The sequence below is a fragment of the Fundulus heteroclitus genome, chromosome 2 (assembly GCF_011125445.2).
Source record: "Fundulus heteroclitus isolate FHET01 chromosome 2, MU-UCD_Fhet_4.1, whole genome shotgun sequence".
Classification (NCBI taxonomy): domain Eukaryota; kingdom Metazoa; phylum Chordata; class Actinopteri; order Cyprinodontiformes; family Fundulidae; genus Fundulus; species Fundulus heteroclitus.
This window is the reverse complement of record NC_046362.1, coordinates 21,298,449-21,320,223: the sequence shown is the minus strand read 5'-3', so window position 1 is coordinate 21,320,223 and position 21,775 is coordinate 21,298,449. Positions and strand designations below refer to the sequence as shown.

Below are 21,775 nucleotides of genomic sequence, written 5' to 3'. Positions count from 1 at the left end.
AGGCTTTTGGTGAGTTGGAGGTTGCTGATTTTGCACTGCAGACTTGTGTGGTAAAGTTGCTTGTCTTCAGACTTGTTCTAGTACTTAGCAGGAAACATGTTTGACTTCCGGAGTCAACTTTCTCCCAGCTGAGAATGAGATTTGATGTGTTTTCAAAATTATTCTTTTTTTTTTTTTACTATTTTATTGGGTTTTGTCATTCATGTATAATGCTGCAATTATACATTCTTCATTCTTTATGTCATTTACTGGCCATAATATTATCTAAATCTTATGCAATATCATGTCACACAAGCATGCAGGATAGAAGAAAAGAAAAAGAAAAATCACAGCCATTCTATGGCCCAACAAGTCAGGAAATGTTTAAACTTCCTCCCACTGGATGGTTATAATTACATTTAACCTCAGGGAGCAGCATGTCGGTGTTTGTGGCCTCAATGACTGTACCAACAAAAGGGCACAAAGTTCATGTTCTAATTATCGACGTAAATTGAAATGTGTAAACAAGTTTTAAAGCTTGTTTCTTTATAATTCTAACAGTGAGTGTTAAATAACTTTCACATATGGCATGCTGAAGAGTGACTCATAGGAGGGAGGAGTTAAATTTTATGTCATTGATGTTCCCACCCCTTGGCTGACGTTTCTGCAACAGCGCAAAGCAGAAGCAGGAAACTAGAAAGGATAGGGTTCTTTCTTTCCAAAACATTTCTTCTAGATTAGCTCTGAAAGCTCATGTGGTAACAGTGGAGCAGAAACACAGTAAGTACAACCCTTCCAGCTCACTCTGTTTCAATTAACAATCACAGCTAATAAAATAACTAACAAAATAGTTATTGTAGTAAATGCTTTCTTTTATCCAACCCCCCCCCCCCCTCCCCACCACCCTCAGCTGTCAGTATATTTGCAGTACTTACACTTTGAATAGTAAGGAACAATACAACAAATAATTCAAAAGTGGCTTTATTAAGCAAATATATACGCTTTGAACAAGTTACCTTATGTCTCTTTCTGTTCTTCGACAATCTCTTCACTCTGTTATTTATCATAGATTTTGAGGTTACAAGGTGTATATCCATGTTCAACGAGAGATTCTTTGCAGTGAGATGTTTGGCGATGAGGACTTGGATCAATGGACTCGGATTGCAGGTGGGGGGTTTGGTACTGTCTACAGGGTCAGACACCAAGAAAAAGGGTTTATCGCCATCAAGCTACTTCATCAAAATACAGGGTATATTTATTTGATTATTGTTTCATGTTATACATGCTGTCTTCTGCTATTTCTTTTCTAGATGACTAAATCCCTAACAGTTTTAGTTGACCCGGCTTTCACTTTTCAGATCCTCTGATGCACTGTACAAGGAGGCTGATTGTCTGAAGAAAATGTCCTCTCCGTATGTTCTGTCAGTTTATGGAATTTATCAGGGAAAACCGCCACATTACTATACAGAGCAACAGGGAATAGTCATGGAGTTCATGGAAAGGGGATCAATTCACACCCTGACGACGGACCTAGATGGCCCTCCTCCCCTGCCACTCGCTGTCCAATTGGTCTATCAAGTGGCTTTGGGGATGCAGCATCTCCATTCAAATCAGTTTCTTCATCATGACCTAAAACCAAGCAATGTTCTACTGGACAAGGACTTTAATGCCAAGGTAAAGTGCCAGACACTTAAGCTTTTTTATTCACAATAAATACAAAAGTAAAACTTAGTTGTGTTTTTTTTTTCCCTTCTCATTTCTCAGCTTGCAGACTTTGGTCTTTCCAGGGTAACCGCCAGTGTTTTGTCCAACATCCAGCTGTCAACAGGAGGGACTGCAGGCACATTTCAATACATGCCACCTGAAGCGTTTGATTTAAACTATAAAGCATCTCGCCCGTTTGATGTTTACAGGTAAATAATAAAATAAATACCTACACTAATCATACAGTGAGGAAAACAAGTACTGGACAGATTAACATATTTTCTCAGTCGATATATTTCTAATGAGGCCATTCACATGAAATTGACACACAATGTTGGACAGCTCCTCTGATCAATTTATTTTCACTTCTTTGTCAGAAATTTGGTTCTGGTTGGTTTACGTTGAAGTTACGATATAATCTTAACAATAATCAAGAACGTTGAGAAGTTTACATTGTTAACTGACACAGAGTAGGAGCAGACTTGCTTTCTTGATACTTACAGATTTCAGCTATATTTTAATGGCTTTCTGCCTTTTGCAACTTCTTTAATTTTCTATAGTTATTTTCCATGTCATAGAATTTTATAGGGCATAACGTAACTTATGGACTCATTAATTTTGCTTTTGTTGTATGTGTGAATTACTTGGGTCATTACATTCAGTTCTACTAAAAGGTGTACTCCTCCCGTTAAAGTCACCTTTGCTGAAACCTATACAATTCAACTGAAAAACAATTTTTTTTCGAGAAAATAAATTAGAAAAAAAAAACTAAAACAATTTGGTCGCATGTAGGTGTACACCCTTAAAGTTATACTTTTTAAAATTAATACTATGTTAAAACTCCTTTCAGTTTTAGCATTCAGTTTTGTTAAATTCAGATCTGCCAATAATTATATGGAATCTGATAAAAAAAAAACGTTTTCTGTCCCAGTAGGATTTTCCTTACACTTGCTCATATTCTTTTTTTTTTCTATCTAAAATGATATTTTTGTTGATGAATGGTAGAAGACGTATGTCCCTTTAAAGGTGAGACAAGGTTGGGTCTTTTTTTTGTCACGTCATTGAGTATTGCCAGCATAGTGGCTTTAGGGCAATGCTCTTGTGTTTTGAGAAGGCTGCAAGTACCTGGTTAGAACCCCACATACTGCCACTCTGGGTCCCTGAGCAAGACCCTTAGCCCCAGATTTCTCCCCAGGTGCTGTACGCTGCCCATTGCTCCCTAAGGGGTGGATTAAACGCAGAAGACAAACATTGAAATGTACATTTACAATGACAAATAAAGATTTGTTCTTCTTCCAAACTCTACCATTTTTTGATTAAGCAGCCTTTTGTAAGCCACTGCATGGTGCAAATTCTATGTCAACAGCATCATAAGAAAGAAACAAGTAAAACACTGATGTGCTCCATTCTTTTTTTGCTAGCTGTGATTAGATTAAAAATCCTGAATTGTAATCTAGAACATCTGCCTCTTTTCAATCAGCTATGGCATCCTCCTTTGGTCTATCTTTACTGGTAAAGAACCCTATGAAGGTACGAGCGATTATCTTCTCTTACCCTTTCCTATATTTCCAACCCTTCTTAAGGGTATAGTGGATGATCTTCTTTTGGCTCCAGGGGATCGTCTTACCTATTGGTTGTCCCACATGCCAATCATTATGACATGTTCACCTAGCATCGCTGTGCGTACTCGTTCAGTGCTAGCTTCCTCTTGCTGCACATGCACACTTCTAGTGTTTTGAGCTTCAGTTTCAGCCGTTCTTTGTAGCTCTGCTGCTCTCACCCTATACTTTGAAAATGTATACGGTGTCGCAAGAAGCAAACTGGTTTACAACTTTATGAGAAGAAGCGAAAGGCATCAGAAGAAAGAAATAAGGCCAGAGTGTATTTGGGACATTCTTTCACACAATCCCCCTGAGGAGCGGAAGAGCAGGTAGGATGGTTTTGCGCATGCACAGTTATTGAGAAAGTGACTTGGGCGTTTCTCACTTGTCCAGAAAAATCATCCACTATACCTTTAAGTATATCTACAACCAACTAATTGTTTTGCCTCAGATTTCGCATTGGCTAAATTGTTTTTACCCATTTCTTCAACTTACAATCATATTCAATCTGTCAAATGCAACAGGGAAACCATTTTATCTTGTGGAACTCAGGATCAGAGAGGGAGACAGACCTGATGTCAGTCTTTTGCTGGAAGAGAAGAATGAAATGAAAAAAGAAACGGTTGAGCTCATGACACGTTGCTGGGATGGGGATCCAGACAAGAGGCCTACATTTAATGGTATGAGTAAGTTTGTCATCAGAATCAGGATGCTCACTGACTCCTTTTATAATTTCCTGCATGCTACAATACTGGACTAAAATCTTTATATGGCTCTTTTAGTAATGTAAACATTCAGTAATGTAGACCAATCCTTTTATGGCCCATACCATCTTAAAACAAAAACTTTGTTTTTTAGATATCGTCAACGCCACTAAACCTTTGTTCTCAGTCCATAAAGATGGAATCGGAGCTGCAATTCAAGAAGTTTTGTCAAAACTAGTACACAATGTAATCACAGAAAAAAGTTATGCAAGCATAAACATCTTAATTATTCTTCTGTGCTTATTACATAATCTGAACTTCTCTTTTTCAGCAATCACAGAGAAGCAGTCAGTATCATCAGACAAATGTTGCAGCTAGTGATCCTTCCCCCGCTCAAGGTAGACTGATGAACGCTTCTTGCTTGGCTGTTCCAAAACCCACAAACAATGTCATGCATTTATTTATTTTTTCTTTCTCTTTTTCAGGAAATGCAGTGCCAAATGATATTGTTGATCATCCCAGATTTGCAGCACAGGTATCTAGATTTACTAATCGTGAACTTTGAATTGACCAAATAAAAATAAATAAATAATAAAATAAAACATAAATAACATAAAAGACAATACATAACAAAAACATCCAGGCTATTTTTAAGGGAACATAACTGATCTCAGTTTTTTTCTATCACTGTATTTGCTCACTCTGCCATTGAGTAATCAAGCCTTTTAAAGTGACTTTTACATTTAATTAACATATTCATTCCTACTTTATTCCATTAATTTACATATTTGTTGCATTCTAATGATTGGTAATTTAGTCAATGTACACATTTTTTTTCTTCTTTTCAGCAAACATCGGTCAGTTTTGGATCAAGAAATTTGACAGAAGAAGAAAAACGTGTGTATTAGCGTCTTATAAGGAATTCCTATGTCAGGAAAAAATGTTCATCATGTTTCTTTTTCTTGTATATCTTTGACCCCCACCCCCACCACCAACAACAATACAAAAAAAACATGTAGGAAAGTTTGTTGAGGATATGAGAGAAAACATAATACAGGAAACCACAGATGCCATGGCAGTAGCTAAGGAGCTTTGGGAGATGAGGATGATCCATAAAGAAATGTACTCCTCAATTAAAGCAAAAGAAACAAATGAGGACAAAATGAGGGCACTCTTCACGGCATTACGTCAAGGCAACACGGTTAAAGCTGCCTTCTACGACGCCTTGATAAAACACAACCCGGAAATGCTCAACATTTGAGGTACAATAATGCTGTTACTAATCACACAGAGTTTTATCTGTATTGTTCAGGTTTTTATTTTCCTTTTTTTCTCCCTTTAGGTGGCAGTCGAGGTACTCCTGGATCAGACGACCAAATAGTTTTCTTCAGTATTTCTGTCATTTTCATGTGTGGATTTTTTACAATTTAAGATAAGGTATTTGTATTACAAGAAGATGCTGAGTCTGATGCTCAGAGTTTCCAACATGCATCTCTCACAAACCAGTTTAAATATAGCTGCCTCAAAGCTTCTAATAAATTGCTGGCAAACTCTACAGTACATCTGCAAGAAAATCTGCCTCTTTTTTCCCCATTAATTCACACTTGCAAAATATTAATTTAGGCAAACTTAACTTTTGTTTTTACATTTTTATACTTTACTAATGTCCTTTGAGAGAGAATTTTATTAGAAATGGCTTTATTGGCCCACAGAAGGGAAACATCAACAGTGGTGAAAACACATAGACAGGATGCAGCAGAGTTACGCACTAAATTTAGTAATATGAATAAGAAGGGTATATAATGTCAAGTTCTAAATCAAAAGAGAATGACCTCATCACAAAGGAAAAAAAAAATCGTAATTGATAATACGGCACATTCAGGTGAAAAAATGCAGATGTTAAGTACAAAAAAAATGAAATGCAATATTCAAGTTAAAATACAGGAAGACAGCATCAGAGTTAGAGGAAAAGGCTGAGGGAAAAAAATGTATGTAATATGCATGACTGTACGAGCAAACACCTCAGAGCAGCTAAAGCATGACATTTGCATCTGAGAGACAGTGGAAATGATTCTTGATCAGATCAAGAACCAGTGCAACCAGTAGTATGTTTGTAAACTTACTGAGTCTGTTCTCTGAGCAGCAGAGATTATAATATCTAACAGCAGCGGGACAAAAGACCTGTGGAAGCGCTCCTTTGGGCATCTAGGTTGTTTACTAGTCGTGCACTCCCACAAGCCTGGCCTTTACAGGTGAAAGGGAATAAAAAAGACAATTCTGGAAAAAAAAGACATAGGGAGTCCCATTCGAAGTTTGCATCAAACCCTGTGGTGGTTGTTGTCACCATGTGGAAGAATGTATTCTGATCAGGTGAGTCATAAATTTTGGTTTTGTGCCTACGGGGAAAATGTTATTGTGTGGTGCAAAACCAACAGTGCACGTCATTAGGCAGTAAGTATGGTTTTCTTCAGCAGGGAGATGGATGATGATCAGTGTTGGGGGTTTTTAATGAGTCAAATTACTGAATCATTACTTCAATGGTTTCAAATTTTAAAATTAGAAAACCTTTTCCTTGCATTTTCTTTCACATGTCCGTCACATACATTCCCAATAAAATTCACTCGCAATTCAATGTGACAAAATGTGGAAAAGCTGGAGGGCTATGGAGGTGTTTGCAAAGGGACTGTAAATGTTAGTATCAGGGTTAAAATAATGTAAAAAGGGGTAAAAGGTGCTTCTCATTGGTTCACCTGTGTGAGAAAAAGAGCTGTGGACCCAGAGAAGGTGAGACTAAGAGGCTTTTCTGGTTCAATCCCCAACTATAACTGTCACAAGCAGTCCATCAGTTGCAGATGATGGTGACAGGAAAAAAATCAATCAAACTAATCCCTCTCCTGTTGCACTTTAATTTACCGGCATTTAAAGTACTCGAATCACACTAAAAATAAAGAAAAAACATGAAACGAGAGCAAAATAAATATTTTAACTGCTCAATCATCAGGACATTTGATTTGTTTACAAAAAAATGGTAATACATTTTTTAAACATCTAGGGCAGTAATTATTTGGTGCATGTTCTTTAAGATTCAAACAATGGCTAAGTTCAGCTTTTACTTACTACTTTTATAACAGTATTTTTAAAAGTTATCGTGCCTGGACGCACACACCAGTTTCTACATAATTCATGCCGGACGAGACCAAACTAGGCGTTGACCTTCCTCTCCTTGGCATCACCATCTCATTGACGCGCACACATTTACGCAACTCTAGTCCTTCGAGGGAAAAGTGTTCAAGCGTAATCTTGACCCTTCCTTTATCCTTCGTGCTGCTTCCTCGCTCCACCCTACACACCTATCTCACCCCACCCCATCCTGCTTTAATGCTCCCAATCCTCTTTGTGGGAGAGTGACGTCTGCTACAGTCAGAAACAGAGCTCAGCAGGCACCGGGGGAGCAGAGTGGAAGAGAGGCTCCCAAGCCTTGAGGGAAAGCAAGCAGGACTCAGACCAACTCATCTACTCAATGCCTGAACCTGGATTTCTGATGCTGGCATCCTTTCAGAGGCGACTTAACCTAAAAACTCCTTACCCTGCTTGATGGCCTTTTTGCCGTCCATGAAGGAGTTTGTTAGAAGTGGATTATGAGCTCTCTTGATCGCTGACATTTTTTTCTTTTTATATTTGTTGCTGCCGTACCTGCCTTGGTCTTTCCAAGGGCAAGCTTAAACTGCGGGAATATCCCTGCTAACCTGAGTATCTTAAATTATGGTTTAACTGCTGCTCAGAGAACCAAAACAACTAACAACTAGCCACCTGGTGCGAACACGCAATCGAAGCATCCCTGTTGATGAGGGCATATAACTGAACAACGCTTTGACTGTCTCTTGAGATCTGCCGGTGTTTACGTGGAGTGCAAGAGCGTGATTTCAGTTGTATGCAAAAAATCTGAAGAGGAGTGTGCGTGTGGGTCACAGACCTGGATTTCCAAGAGATGGAGGGTCATTGCTATGACCGCATCGGAGAGAGCGACAGGGACAGTTACCAAATAGACTACAGAAGGATTGTAGGTGACATGGAACCGGCACGGCCTCGGGTGGCAAACAGAGACGGGGAGCAGTCTCAGCACTCCTTCTTGGCGTACGCACACCAGACGTCGCACGGACATGGGCACGAGACTGCAGCCCAGAGGTACAGCGCCACACGAATCCAGGCTGGATATGAACCGGAGAGGTCAGTGTTCATGTGGACTATTCATTACTTTTAGTGTACAGCAATTGCTCTGGAAGCATGGTACCGTGAAAGCACATGATTAACAAGAAATTGAAATCTTCTCACTTGCTTTTGGCAACAACCTGGTCCCCTTCCAGGCCTATTTATCGGCAACCTTGGCAGGCGATCAAATCCTCTTAAATGCTGTGCTGCCGTCATGAGTATATAGACGGAGTTTCCATTGACGGGGATGTGCTCCTTTTGATAGCAGTTCCTGTTCGCACTCCTGATCTAAACCCATTTAGTTACACAGAGGTCAGGACAGAAATACACAGCAAATAACATTAAAGATTTAATTAAACTTTTATTTGCTATTAATGTCAGACAGTTAAAGTTAAATTACTCAGATTTCCATGAAGCTGAATGATTCAGTGCAACATGTAAGTTTGTCAGTGATAAACTGCCTATATCTCTTAGAGATGTTACAGGCTTGATCCATGCATTTTTGGAGCTGTTGCTTGTTAAGATGTGGCCGGTCAAAATTTCAGCTTGTGTGTTCATGTTTCAGCATGGCCGACTACCTGATCAGCGGTGGAACAGGTTATGTTCCCGAGGATGGGCTCACAGCACAGCAACTTTTTGCTATTGGAGATGGGCTGACATACAAGTGAGACCTTTATTCAAATATATGGACTGCCCATCTACTGAGACAACTGTCAAAATGCTTTCCACAGCACTTCCACTTGCAGGAAACAGACTCACGCAATGACAGCTAAAACTTACAGTGATGACACATCTGCTTGAGCTTTAAATGGAGGATTAAAACAAGTAATAGTACTATCAGGGACCCTGAGTGGTATCATAGCACTTAAAAGCAGGACAGTGGTGTGTGAATGCATGTGTGATGGCTTGTTCAGTGTGGTAATGACTGTCAGTGTGTGTGTGTGTACTTGTACTTGTAGCTGAGTAAGAACAATTTTTGCACAGAGAGAGAGAGAGAGAGAGAGAGAGAGAGAGAGAGAGAGAGAGAGAGAGAGAGAGAGAGAGAGAGAGAGAGAGAGGTGGAGCGATAAATAAAATATTAATTTTGGCATATTGTTAGGTCATACATGGCTGATGAATAGTGCCATACATCGCTTTTGAGTGTTATGTACGATGCATTCTAATGTTTTTGGTAAACTAATTTTCACAAACTTATAACCTGCAGCAATTTGAATGTGATTTATCCTCACTTGTCAAACTACAGTGGGTCTTAAATGGTAAAAAAATGGAACTTTAGGTCCAACCACATTTATGTCAAATATTCAACTACTGTGGTGCTTTGCGGTGGCCATTGAGCTAAATTCTACTTACATGAAATGTGACAACAACAACAACAATAATAATAATGTGCTTTCTTGCCATTTTCAGTGATTTCCTTATCCTCCCTGGTTTCATAGATTTCACTTCTGATGAGGTGGTGAGTATCATTAAATGTATGGCTTATCATAGGCAACATTGTTTTACTGTTCATTGATTTGTTACAAAGCTGTGTAAAAATATTTATACTCCTTAAGTTCTTTTTTCCCATTACCACTACCACCAACCTCAATGTGTCTCTGGGGGATTTTACTGTATATGACAGATTAACACAATGTAGCACATCTTTTACTGAGTATGTTACATGGTTTTTAAAATCTTTAATGCACGAAAATCTGAAAAGTGTGGCATATGTATGGATTTACCCTCCCCCATACCCTCATATAATACACAGTGCAACCAATGTCTGATAATATCAGAAGCTGATGAGAGTAAATTGAAAGATGGAAGGAAGGGTGAAGCTACAAAGGGTAGTCTTTAAAGAAAATGTGTTGCCGTTTGCAAATAATTGATACTGGGGCAGAGGGTAACCTTCCAGCCAGATACAAACATCCACCTGGAGCTACTATTGGTCAAAGTATCTTAATGTGTTAGAATGGCCCAATCAAAGCCAAGAACTATATTCAATTTAGAGTCCGTAGCAAATCATAAAAAAAAAAACAGATTTAACTGAGTTTGTTGAATTTTGGAAAGCAGAGTTTGCAAAAAGTTAGGTCTATAAATGTGCAAATCTAACCAAAAGGGATTGCAGATGTAGTTTCAGAAAAATCAAGTTCAACAAAGAATTGACTGAGACATACTGGGTTGCATATAAACACACAGCACACTTCTATTAAAAAGAGATCTTTGTAACTTTTAACTTCCACTTCCCTATTATGATCTAAATTGTGCCGTGCTTTCAAAAGACATAAATAAAAAGCAGTAGATTCTTTTTGTTAGGATGACAGAATGTGAAAAAGTTCAAGCGGTATGAGTACTTTTGTGAAACACTATTTGTGAGTACTGTATGCACTATGGTAATCAGGTTACTACTGCAGTCACTCAAAAAAGCAGTTTCAAGCATTGACATTGCAAGAAAAGTTGTTTTTGAGTGGCTAAAACAAATATAAATATATTAAAAAAAACTTCAAGTAGATTTCTACTTCTGTGTAGATGATTTTTGTCCCAAGCATATGAGCATAGGGTTGTTTATTTCCCTTACCCTATTTTGAAACTCTGCTGGGACAACAAATTAATTTCATGCTTGGTCACATGGGTGGTTGCCTATTACCAGGTGTTAAAAAACACACATGGACACCTGCGTCTGTTAGCACTTAGGAGCCAAACCCAGCAAATAAGCCTTTAATTTGTCCAAACAGGCTTTGAAGCTTATTGCATTGCAGTTTTCAAAAGTGTCACTAAGTGAAATGTTGGTTCACACAATTTATTTTAAAGGATCTAACTTCTGCTCTGACAAGAAAGATCACTCTGAAGACACCTCTGATTTCATCTCCCATGGATACAGTCACGGAGTCATCCATGGCAATTGCCATGGCAGTGAGTATTTACTTTAAAAGGATACCCTGTACATACATGTACATCTCAATACATTGAGACTTCAGTTAAAAGGAAACATATTTCACTAATTCAATTTGAAAAGTGAAACTCATGTATTATAGAATCATTCCACAAAAAACATGGAAGCAAGCCAAAGCCAAACATGGTTTTAGAATGTATCAACTGTGTTTGGCCTTGGCTTTCGGCAAATACAGAGACAAACTTAATTTTGTCAGAAAATGTAAATATAGATTTTTTTTTATATGTTCTTTTGATATCCTGCATGACAGCATAGTTAGCAACACTTTTGCCTTGAAGCAAGGAGGTCCTCTTTTCAAATTCCGCCCTGAGTGTTTGCGTGCTCAGCTCGTTCATGTGTGGGTTCTTTCTGGGTACTCCGGCTTCGTCCCGCATCCAAAAAAACACGACTGTTAGATTAATTGGTTAAAGGTAGAGTCGCTGATTTTTCCGGGCGTTTCCCCAAGTCCCATTTTGAATAACTGCACATGTGCAAAGCCGTCTTACCTCTTCTGCTCCTCAGGGGGATCCCGTGAAAAAAATCCCCCCAAATCCTGTCAGGTCTTATTTCTTTCTACTGAGGCCTTCCTCTTCTTCTCATAAACTTGTATGTGGTTTGCTTCTTGCGACTCTCAGCCATGTTCAATGTATACGGTGAGAGCAGCCTAGCTACAATGAACGGCTAACACCGAAGCTAACTGCAAAGCTAACTGGATACATAAACACTAGAAGTGGAAGGGAAACATGAGGTTTTAGAAAACCTCATGTTTCCCTCTGCTTGGAGATTCGAGATGCTGATTTAATTTTCAAGTAGGACTTAGCAACTGCCCACGAGGCGAAAGTACCAGTATCTGCTTTTTTATGACCATGGTATTACTATGTTTGACTGGCCAGCAAATCTCCTCACATTAACTTCATAGAGAAATTAAATTAATGGAGATTGTTAAGAGGAAGATGGGACACCAAACCCAAATAATGCAGATGAGCTGAAGCACACTATTAAATCAATCTGGGCTTCCTGAGCAGTGCCAAAAGCTGATCGCCTCTTTGCCATGCCACACTGATGCATCAAATCAAGCTAAATGCATCCACTGTTGCATGCACAGCACATGCACCAGGGGATGCATGTGCACAACACATGAATCCTGCAGTTTGTGCATCTCTTTGTTTAATGAATCCATATAATAAGTGAGTTTCACTCTCTAAATACAATTACAGAAATAAATCAACTTTTCAAAGACACTCTTCTTTACTGAGATGTACATGAACATAACTTTTTGGTGATGCCCGATTCTGATACTCAAAGGTCAGTGTCCTGTTTTAGATTTGCTCTTGACTTTTGCAGAACTAATTTAAAATTGGCCTGTCATCTGCCTCTGCAGAATCTGATGGCATGTTTAGGAAGAAATCCCACCGTCTAAATCAGTTGTGTTGGGGATTCACTTAAAACATGCATGACACAGACCACTGAGAGCCAAAGATGGTCACAGCAGCTCTAAATAAAACATGTCCTTGACCTGCATACTGACATAAGGAACATGTTTAGAGTTATCTAATGGGGTATTTACTTTTCCTTATTTCCATTTGGATGGTGTTAGCTGATGGGTGGGATTGGAATAATCCATCACAACTGCACTGCTGAATTCCAGGCTAACGAGGTGCGGAGAGTCAAGGTAAAATCAGAAACTGAGCATACACGGATCTGAATTTTCAATATAAAGAAAAAATATATCAGTGAAACTATGGCTTTGGTTGTATATATAACAAAAATGCGGCTTCACGAAACGAACCACAAAGCTACTCTGTCGATATATTTGAATTTGTTTGTTTTTGCCAGAAATTTGAGCAAGGCTTCATCACAGACCCAGTGGTAATGAGTCCCCATCACACAGTGGGGGATGTGTTTGAAGCTAAGCAACGCCATGGTTTCTCTGGGATCCCAGTGACGGAGACAGGCAAGATGGGCAGCAAGCTGGTTGGCATTGTGACCTCCAGAGATATAGACTTTTTGTCCGAGAAGGATTATGAAAAACTTCTGGAAGAGGTGGGTGTGGCAATGCTGTGGCTGGGGAGAAATTTTATTTGTGAGCAAATCACGTTAAGTGCATCCTGACGTCATCTAAAAATCACGTATTAACATCAGTCACTCTTAACAGTTTGAATATTTTCTGATACAGGCCATGACAAAAAGGGAAGACCTAGTTGTTGCGCCAGCTGGAGTTACGCTGAAAGAGGCTAACGACATACTGCAGCGAAGCAAGAAAGGTAACTCTTTCTAAACGTCCTGCTGCTGAGAAGAAAATAAGTGAGATTATGAAAGCATTACCCTTTTTTTAATACTGATTTTAGAATCTGACTCTTTCAGGCAAGCTTCCCATTGTAAATGACAACGACGAGCTTGTTTCCATCATAGCAAGAACTGACCTGAAGAAGAACAGAGATTATCCTCTGGCTTCCAAGGACTCTCGCAAGCAGCTGCTGTGTGGGGCTGCCATTGGTACCAGGGAGGATGACAAATACAGACTAGATCTCCTCATGCAGGCTGGAGTAGATGTGGTGGTTCTGGTGAGTCTTGAATATTACCTGGTTTAGCGTTTGATGTAATGCCTGAACAGAATCTGGAGACCCGATAATTCAGCTGACACAGGAAATGAAAGTATAAAACAGTATATTGAGAAACTGGTGTTGCTGCAACAGGAACTCACAGGAACTCGCACTGGAATCACTTCTCAGATGTCGGGAGGTAGCACTGGCTCTGATGATTGATCCTTCTGGCTCTGTCTGGATGATATGGATCACTCGGTGACTGATCCAAATCTATTGGTGCTAGACAGGGCAAAGGCTAGCGAGGAGGTCGTTGACAGTTTGTGGGTCATGCACAGGGAGACAGTCCACAGGGCAGAAGTTTCTAGAAGGGCTAGGTGGGAAGGGTATCTGGGATCCAGGCGAGAGAATTGGTAACAGGAGACACACACACCATGCAGAGGTTTCCAAACGAGACAGAGGCAGGAGAATCCAAACAGGGGCAGAAGCAGACAGACTTCATCTAGAGGCAAGGCAGGAGGTCGATGTGCAGAGATCAGAAGCCAACAGGAGAATCAGACAAGAGCAAGGCAGGCAGGTGAAAACAGGAAGGAAACAGGTCAATACAAGGAACGCTGGAAAGTCTACTCACACATTGGATTAACAATAAAATCTTAAAGAATGATTTGCTAAATAAAAATCAAAAAGCCTTTAGGACACTTGATTTTTAATAAAGGTATACAGCCACGTTATATCGTTAGAAGACAAAAAAAAGACGTTTGATCATGATAAAATAAGCTATATACACCAAGCCTCCATCTTGATAGTGTTTTGATGTTTTGTTTCTTTAGGCCAGATAGAATCCGGCGCCAGGCGAGATGAACAGATATAAACATACGTGACGCAATCCACCAACAGTATCGGCAAACTATCAGCTAACACCTCTTAGAGTCATATTTTCTTGTGTTTTTTTTTCACTGAATCTTGGACCATTCTTCATTGTTTCACTGGGAGATACTAATAGCCATTTGCTGCTTCCTCGTTTTATCCCTTTATTTACTAACAAACTGAGCAAAAACAACACTTAAAACTGCAAAATAATAATGCCAGCAGGACGTGATAATCTTTCATGAAACCTTTGTATGCAACCAGAGTGAGCTACTGACATACATAAAAAAAAGTCAAATAACGTGGCTATGCCCCTTTAATGCGATTATCTTTCATGGAAATAATTAAGGTAACGTAGGAAGCAAGAGGGCGCTGTAGAAGACGATCAGTCATGTGGGCATTAGCTTGATGGGTTAATCTTAAAGTTACACAAGACACCATTAATGTTCCCTATTAATGCTGTATTAATGCTCGTATGTGCAATGAGTAATGCTGGTGAACCTGATATTCAGCTGGACACAGATTTACGTTTTATTAAAAGGTTTATTGTGAGGGGATGAGTAATGGCATGTGGTGCAGGCAGACAGGGATGTGCAGGAGAACAGAAGATGCAGGAAGTGAACAGAGCAGAACAGGCGATGAGGACCGAGGGAACCACCAGAACGGACAGAGCGAGCGGCTATAACTCACAGGGAAACAGGCAGAACTGCAGCACGCAGACACAGGAACTTAACGGAAGAGTCCAGCTGGCTGAGCACACAGGATCTGGCAGAGGCAGGGCACATCACAGAGGACAAGATGAGATCAGATGAGAAGAGACGTTTTGGCAGCGATGAGTTGGCTGAGGCAGGTATATGTAGACAGATGAACAGAGTTCACTAATTAGTGCAGCAGGTGGATCTGATTAACAGAAAGGTGTTGGCTGGAAGGAGAATGAGCTGATTGGATAGTGGCAGAGGGATGAAGGCTGATCCAGGAAAAGTCCAAAATAAACAAACACAAACCTAAATCATGACAGTAGGACTATTGAACGATGGCGGAACTAAACAAAAACAAGTATTATGTTTAAACAAGCTGTAGTTATGTTTAACTAGGGTAGTAGCAGGTTATCAAAACAACTTTTAAGCTATATTTAGTTGTAATGAGCAGACCGAAATACACAAACAGTAATGTCCCATAGGTGTACGAAACCCTTATGACAATAAAGTTTGTTATAACTGCAAAACACACCCAAAACACATCAACATGGTATTGCTTCAAACGGGTAGCTTAACCAAAACACAGTAAAACACACATTAAAGGTAAACCATTTTAAATGATTAAGCCCATCCTGACTTTCCCTATCATCTCTCTGCCAAACCTCTGCCTCTGGGTCCATTTGATCGACTTTGGGGTGTCTGGTTGCAGTGAATTATTCCTGGTTGAAGCTGTTTCTTCGAGCGGTGCCGGAGAGCTAGTAGCTAGCTTAAGAGGAAGGACCTCTTTTGGGAACCAGGCCTGGGCGAGCTTTACACGAGTCTCCATTGGGCTGCGTTCGGCCTGTGGAGCATGGGGAACTGAAGGCTTTCCTTAGACTTCCTGTGAGGGCCTCTGCACAGTTGCAGCGGGAGCAATTTTCAGGTCGGCTTTTCTCCTGCAAAGCTGAGGAACGATTACAAACAGCCTATTTCATGGCAGTCGGCTGCTTAGGTTCTGATGTTGAAGAAGGCAGGCTGTATTTAGCTGGGTCCAGCCTGCAGATGGTTGTCGGTCTCTCCAGTGCAGACCCCTACACGGTCCACGGAAAAATAGAAAGATGAAGGGGGGAAAGCCTGGATTCATAGCAGTGGCACCCTGCTGTGATGGGGCAGCAAATAATTTGCTGCTGACTGACTCCCATATATAAAGGCAGACGAACTAAATGACGGCTGATTAGGCAGTGGCAGATGGGAGCAAGTGCAGCTGATGATGCTAATTAGTAGAGGCAGAATTACCCGTCATTAACACATAATCCTTCATCCATGCGTTCTCCATTACGTCACAAACAAAAGCCATACTAGTCAATAAGGCATTTCCCAGCAGCACGGTGGCGCTGTGGCATGACAGAGAACCCTTCTCCGTAGTCTGTGAGAAATGCGCATTGACTCTATTTATGACGTATGACGGAGCGAAATGCATCAATTTCTAAAAACCAAATGAGCCAAACAAGGAGTCAGATGAAGGAAGCGCAAAGTGGATTGCATAATATTTCAAAATAAAGGAGGGAGGAGGCTTCAGGCTGTCTGGATGCATGGATAGATCCAGTTTGGATTGCTGCACAGCACATTTTGCAGTCAACTAGGAACATAGTAAGTAACGTTAGGACAAAAAAACACAAGACTCCAAGAAAACATTATGCAACAATCAACTTGAAGGCTAAGTAAAGGGAAGAAATGCATTGACATGGAAAAACATCTAACAAATATGAATACGGAAAAGTGAACCTGTATGGCAAAACTCAAATAGCAAAAAACAACAACAGAATATGAAAAGACATATAGAACATAAATGACAAGAATAACATGGCTCTAAACAAAAAACATAACCGAACACCTCTAAATAGTAACAAAACTGATTTATTCTTCATGGCAAATGTTTTCTTGATTGTATTTATGACTATAAAAAAAAAGATATACTTTTTAAAGTGCATGACACTGAATAGGCTGCGCTATCTCAGTGAATCCATCTGCTGATTGCAGGACTCATCTCAAGGAAACTCGGTTTATCAGATTAACATGATAAACTATATAAAACAGAAGTATCCCGATCTGCAAGTGGTTGGAGGAAACGGTGAGCGCACTTTCTGTGTTAAATGACTTTGACTACATGTGTTTCCTTTATCTTTCAGCTCTTTTCTGTTCCTCTGTCTCTCTCTAGTGGTGACAGCTGCTCAGGCTAAAAACCTCATAGATGCTGGTGTGGATGCGCTTAGGGTTGGGATGGGCTGTGGCTCTATCTGCATTACCCAGGAAGGTAAAACTAAATCTAAAGAGTTGAATATAACAATAAAGAAGGAAATGTACAGAAAATATTTTTCTCCTAAAATGTCAATCGTATGTCTCAGTCTCATGTCGTTTATTCCTACCTCTAATGAGGCCTCGCCAGCAGGTCCATAAAATTTGAAACTCCACACTACTCCAGACATTTTGAATTGAGAAAGCTTTCTGGATGGGAAGCGAAACGTCTTCAGCTTCAGAATAGAAGTCCAGTTGTTTTATTCTTTAACCTTTTTCGGTTTATTCCTACCTCAGTAATGGCATGTGGACGGCCCCAAGGAACATCCGTTTACAAAGTTGCAGAGTATGCCAGACGTTTTGGAGTACCAGTAATCGCTGATGGAGGCATTCAGACAGTAGGGCATGTGGTGAAAGCTCTTGCCCTGGGAGCATCTACAGGTATAAATGGGCAGGAGTCCTATTTGTAGCTAACTTTTGGTTTAGTGGGAAAATAATGATTGTACCCCTGTTGCAATTTTTTTTAAACTGCACATTAAATTTATCCTAATAGTAACCCATTTTGGAAGTTTTGTCTTTCGTGATTCATTCCACATTTTTTGTGTAATCTTTTTTCATTGACAGTGATGATGGGGTCTTTGTTAGCAGCAACCACTGAGGCTCCTGGAGAATATTTCTTTTCGGATGGTGTGCGCCTCAAGAAATACAGAGGAATGGGCTCCTTGGATGCCATGGAGAAGAATAACAGTCAAAAGCGTTACTTCAGGTATAAATTATTATGACACTGGCGTAGGTTGTTTTTGGTTGATGGCGGTGCAGCCTCCCTGTAGTGCTCGTAGGACAAAGTCTCTCAACAAAAACTTTCAGTAAGAAGATTTTCTCAACAAAGATGTTGTTAGTAGCCACTAACTCTACTGTTACAGAGTATGAAAAAAAACAAAAACAGAAAAAAACACATTTGAAATTAAATACCACTTATTTCCATTACTCCATCATATCAAACCTTCATTTTATGACACTGGAAAACGTGATGCCATTGGTAAGAAAGGCTCAAACCCAACTTTCCTATGCATTTAACACTGAAACATAAACACAGCTAAGCCAGGTTACAGAGATTGCTGTGGCATGTTGAAAAATTCTAATGTTTCTGGTACAATTTCACCAACTTCCAAGGTGCATGAAGAGCGTCAACAAAATGGTAGATGAAAATTTCAGCAACACTTGAAGGTTAAGGAGCAGACTTTATTAACAGGTTCTGGCTTGTTGCCTTCTTCAGAGTGCTTGAAAAATTACACAGCATGAACGCCTCAGCTTTGAAAAACCACGGAAAGTACACAGGGGCACCACTGGGACAGAAATAAAGCTTCTACAACTAAGACATAGCTTTAATGACCCAATTCTAATATTAGTAAACCTTATGCTAAGCTATTTAGAGGGTTCTCTGAACGAGGCAGGGAGTATGTTTGAAAATTAAAGGGAAACTAATGGGAAAGTATAACTGATGTTTTACTTTCTGATTAATTTGGGTAATAATTATGTATTCCATTTTAAGGTGTTGAAATGTAACTCTCAGGAAATTAAAAAATTAAATAAAAAATAAACATGTATACTGTATTAAAGAGTGACTCTATAGCAAAAGTAATGTTGTCGGTCACGTTACTGTTAAACGCCATGAATCCCAACGATTTGATCTTAATACATAAAAGTGACACACCTAATTTCAAAATGTGACCGAAATTGAGGTTTCAACAAATCCCCTTTATGTCCTCATATTTGCAAACCTTTCTTTACACTAGCATGCAGGAGAAGACAGGAAACAGTGTGACAGCAGCTTTAGGATTGTTCATAATACATAAACATGTTTTGGCCATGAGGCATTGATTTAAATTGTAGTGTGTCATCTTTATTATATTAGGGTTACTAAAAGGCCTTATATCGAAAATTATTAGCTACCATGAAAAGTGTTCCTCAAAAAATATGTCACATTTTGCCAATATCGATAGAATCAAAAAGCTGTACAAAGCTTATGTGTTTTCATTTTGCTCTTTAAATTAATATAAAGGGTATTCCACTGTTCGCAACACACTGCAAAATAAATAAACAAAAAACTAAAATTATTTGTAATGTTGTGTTTATGTGGCTTCAATTTGTCCAGTGAGGGAGATAAAGTGAAAGTGGCTCAAGGTGTCTCGGGATCAGTTCAAGACAAAGGCTCTGTCCAAAAGTTTGTTCCTTATCTCATTGCGGGGATACAGCATGGCTGTCAGGACATTGGGGCCAGAAGTCTGTCCATCTTAAGGTTGGTATGAATACTTTGGCGCATTTTTATTTAAATTTTTAGTAGCGTGGAATTCTTTCATAAGTTTGGACTGTGTGTGTTGGGTTCCAGGTCAATGATGTATTCAGGAGAGTTGAAGTTTGAGAAGAGAACCATGTCTGCTCAGATGGAGGGGGGAGTTCATGGCCTTCACTCGTAAGCATGACTTATGACCTTTATGCATTTTATTCTCTACTTTATACATGACTGTGTTTATATTTTCACTTCATCTATAGGGGAACATATGAGTTAAAATAGACTTTAATTTCCTCATGTCTCATGAATTATTTTTCGTTTGTATATTTTTGTGTCACATGGAATGCAATTTAAAACAATAATTTTTTCTTCTTACTTTCTTCTACATTTTATCATGTTAGATATTCTTTTGTGCCATGTAAGTACTTGCAAACTGTCATCTTCATCCTTCTACTCGTTATTGCTGAAGTTAGCTCTTTTACTAATAAAATGCTTTATTTTTTCCTCAACTCCAATTATAGTTACAAGAAGTGGCTTCAGTGAGGCAGGAGGACGAGGAAACACAAGATCAGGACCTAATGTCCCCACCCCGGCAGCTATGAGCCGCTGCAATGGACTCATGTGAATAGACAACCGATGCCAAGTTGATATGGCATCTTTAGAAATGGTCTCTTTGAGTTAAGAGAGGGTGAAAGAGCAAGGTCATAGAGGGCAGAATGTCAAACTTATGTATATATGGATCATCCAATTAACTCTATCTGTCTTATGTATTTGCAAAGGTAGAGGGTTGGAAACGTTTCTAACTCTGTTCTGCTGGATCCTTTCATTACACAACACATGCACTCACCTACTTTAGTACGGTTATTACTGGTGATATAATGAAAAGCCGCTCTATCAAACAAGGTACAGGTAAAATGCAGTTTTTTTTTCTTTTGCAGGAGTCAGTTTTCTTTAATTGACATATAGTTCAACCTCAGAATTCAACATGTCACAATTACTGTATGGTCAGTATATATTTCCTTTTTAGATATTTTTAGAAATACACACAAATTGTAAATTACAATAGGCAAATGCTGGAGAATCTCTTTGAATTTCATATCGGATCTCTGTGTAACTCTTTTGTAGATATTTACTAAAGCTAAGCATTGCACAGAGTTCATTGTACACATTTGTACAAAAGTGTTTTCAAGGTTCAATAAGCTGTGGTCTCGTCTTTAATTTCTCCTTAATTTCCCTCATTTGCATCCACCTTACATCGTTGACAAACGTCTATCATCTACAACGTTTCATTATTAGTAAGACAATACTTGGTATTATGTCTATTCTGTCTCAATGTTAAAAAGAAAGTAAACACTAAAAACACTTAAATCTGGTTATTGAAACGATACAGTAATCTCACCTGGTCAATTTACATCGGTTTACTTATTTTGAGCAATTAACTATTTTAAAGTTTATGCAATGGTTCAAAATGTTTATTTTTTTAAAAATCTGTCTGTTAATACATTTGGTACCATACATATCACCAAGTAGTTATTACAATTATATTAACGGCATGTAGGAAACTTTGCATCTGGTTCAGCTTATTAAGTTATTGTTCTTAGCAACATTTTGGCAAAAACATTGTTATTTTGCATCTAAATAAAACTGGAAATTTCTGTTTGAGTTGTAAATAGCATGGTCATAATAAAAAAAAAGTATTTTGAGGTAGATGTTGTGACATTCTTTGAAGCTTTTGTATATATTTTGGGTATAGGTAAGAAACCATTAGTTAGTTCTGACTTCAGAGGAAAGTTATTTCCCTGCTCTGTGTGTCACATGTTTAGTTACACATTTGCCTCCTAAATGATAATGGTATGTGAAATAAAAGTAGCAGCTTTGAAGCTGAGGATGTCAGAATTGAGGCCTGGTGCTGCACTGCAGAAAAACCAACAGATAGCCGAGGTCTCGTAGCAAGCACCGAGCCACCAAGGGTATGTGGAAAGCATAGTCCTA

General features: G+C 39.1%; 2 protein-coding genes across 2 annotated transcripts; both read left to right on the top strand.

The window, feature by feature from the left end:
- Window positions 1-633: 633 nt before the first annotated feature.
- Window positions 634-5,562, top strand: LOC105938713 (ankyrin repeat and protein kinase domain-containing protein 1). Its single transcript, XM_036144726.1, has 10 exons — window positions 634-759; window positions 1,049-1,228; window positions 1,338-1,653; window positions 1,744-1,892; window positions 3,164-3,213; window positions 3,809-4,234; window positions 4,320-4,386; window positions 4,474-4,523; window positions 4,837-4,885; window positions 5,008-5,562. Exons 2-6 carry the CDS (start codon window positions 1,104-1,106, stop codon window positions 4,042-4,044), a joined length of 876 nt encoding a protein of 291 aa, XP_036000619.1. The 5' UTR covers window positions 634-759; window positions 1,049-1,103; the 3' UTR covers window positions 4,045-4,234; window positions 4,320-4,386; window positions 4,474-4,523; window positions 4,837-4,885; window positions 5,008-5,562.
- A 1,800-nt stretch (window positions 5,563-7,362) lies between these two features.
- Window positions 7,363-21,490, top strand: LOC105938694 (inosine-5'-monophosphate dehydrogenase 1a). Its single transcript, XM_012880526.3, has 16 exons — window positions 7,363-8,215; window positions 8,763-8,861; window positions 9,605-9,653; window positions 10,988-11,089; window positions 12,706-12,780; window positions 12,945-13,151; window positions 13,285-13,372; window positions 13,473-13,672; window positions 17,236-17,326; window positions 17,414-17,509; window positions 17,788-17,931; window positions 18,115-18,256; window positions 19,646-19,789; window positions 19,880-19,963; window positions 20,185-20,201; window positions 20,305-21,490. Exons 1-16 carry the CDS (start codon window positions 7,977-7,979, stop codon window positions 20,406-20,408), a joined length of 1,881 nt encoding a protein of 626 aa, XP_012735980.1. The 5' UTR covers window positions 7,363-7,976; the 3' UTR covers window positions 20,409-21,490.
- Window positions 21,491-21,775: the final 285 nt, after the last annotated feature.

Excerpts from the sequence above, each read along its gene's own strand:
- LOC105938694 (XM_012880526.3), top strand. The coding sequence starts at position 7,977 with ATGGAGGGTCATTGCTATGACCGCATCGGAGAGAGCGACAGGGACAGT. Across the intron at positions 13,152-13,284 it reads ATGAAAAACTTCTGGAAGAG|GCCATGACAAAAAGGGAAGA; the intron begins GTGGGTGTGGCA and ends TTTCTGATACAG. Across the intron at positions 17,510-17,787 it reads TATCTGCATTACCCAGGAAG|TAATGGCATGTGGACGGCCC; the intron begins GTAAAACTAAAT and ends TTCCTACCTCAG.
- LOC105938713 (XM_036144726.1), top strand. The coding sequence starts at position 1,104 with ATGTTTGGCGATGAGGACTTGGATCAATGGACTCGGATTGCAGGTGGG. Across the intron at positions 1,229-1,337 it reads CTACTTCATCAAAATACAGG|ATCCTCTGATGCACTGTACA; the intron begins GTATATTTATTT and ends TTCACTTTTCAG. Across the intron at positions 1,654-1,743 it reads ACAAGGACTTTAATGCCAAG|CTTGCAGACTTTGGTCTTTC; the intron begins GTAAAGTGCCAG and ends CTCATTTCTCAG.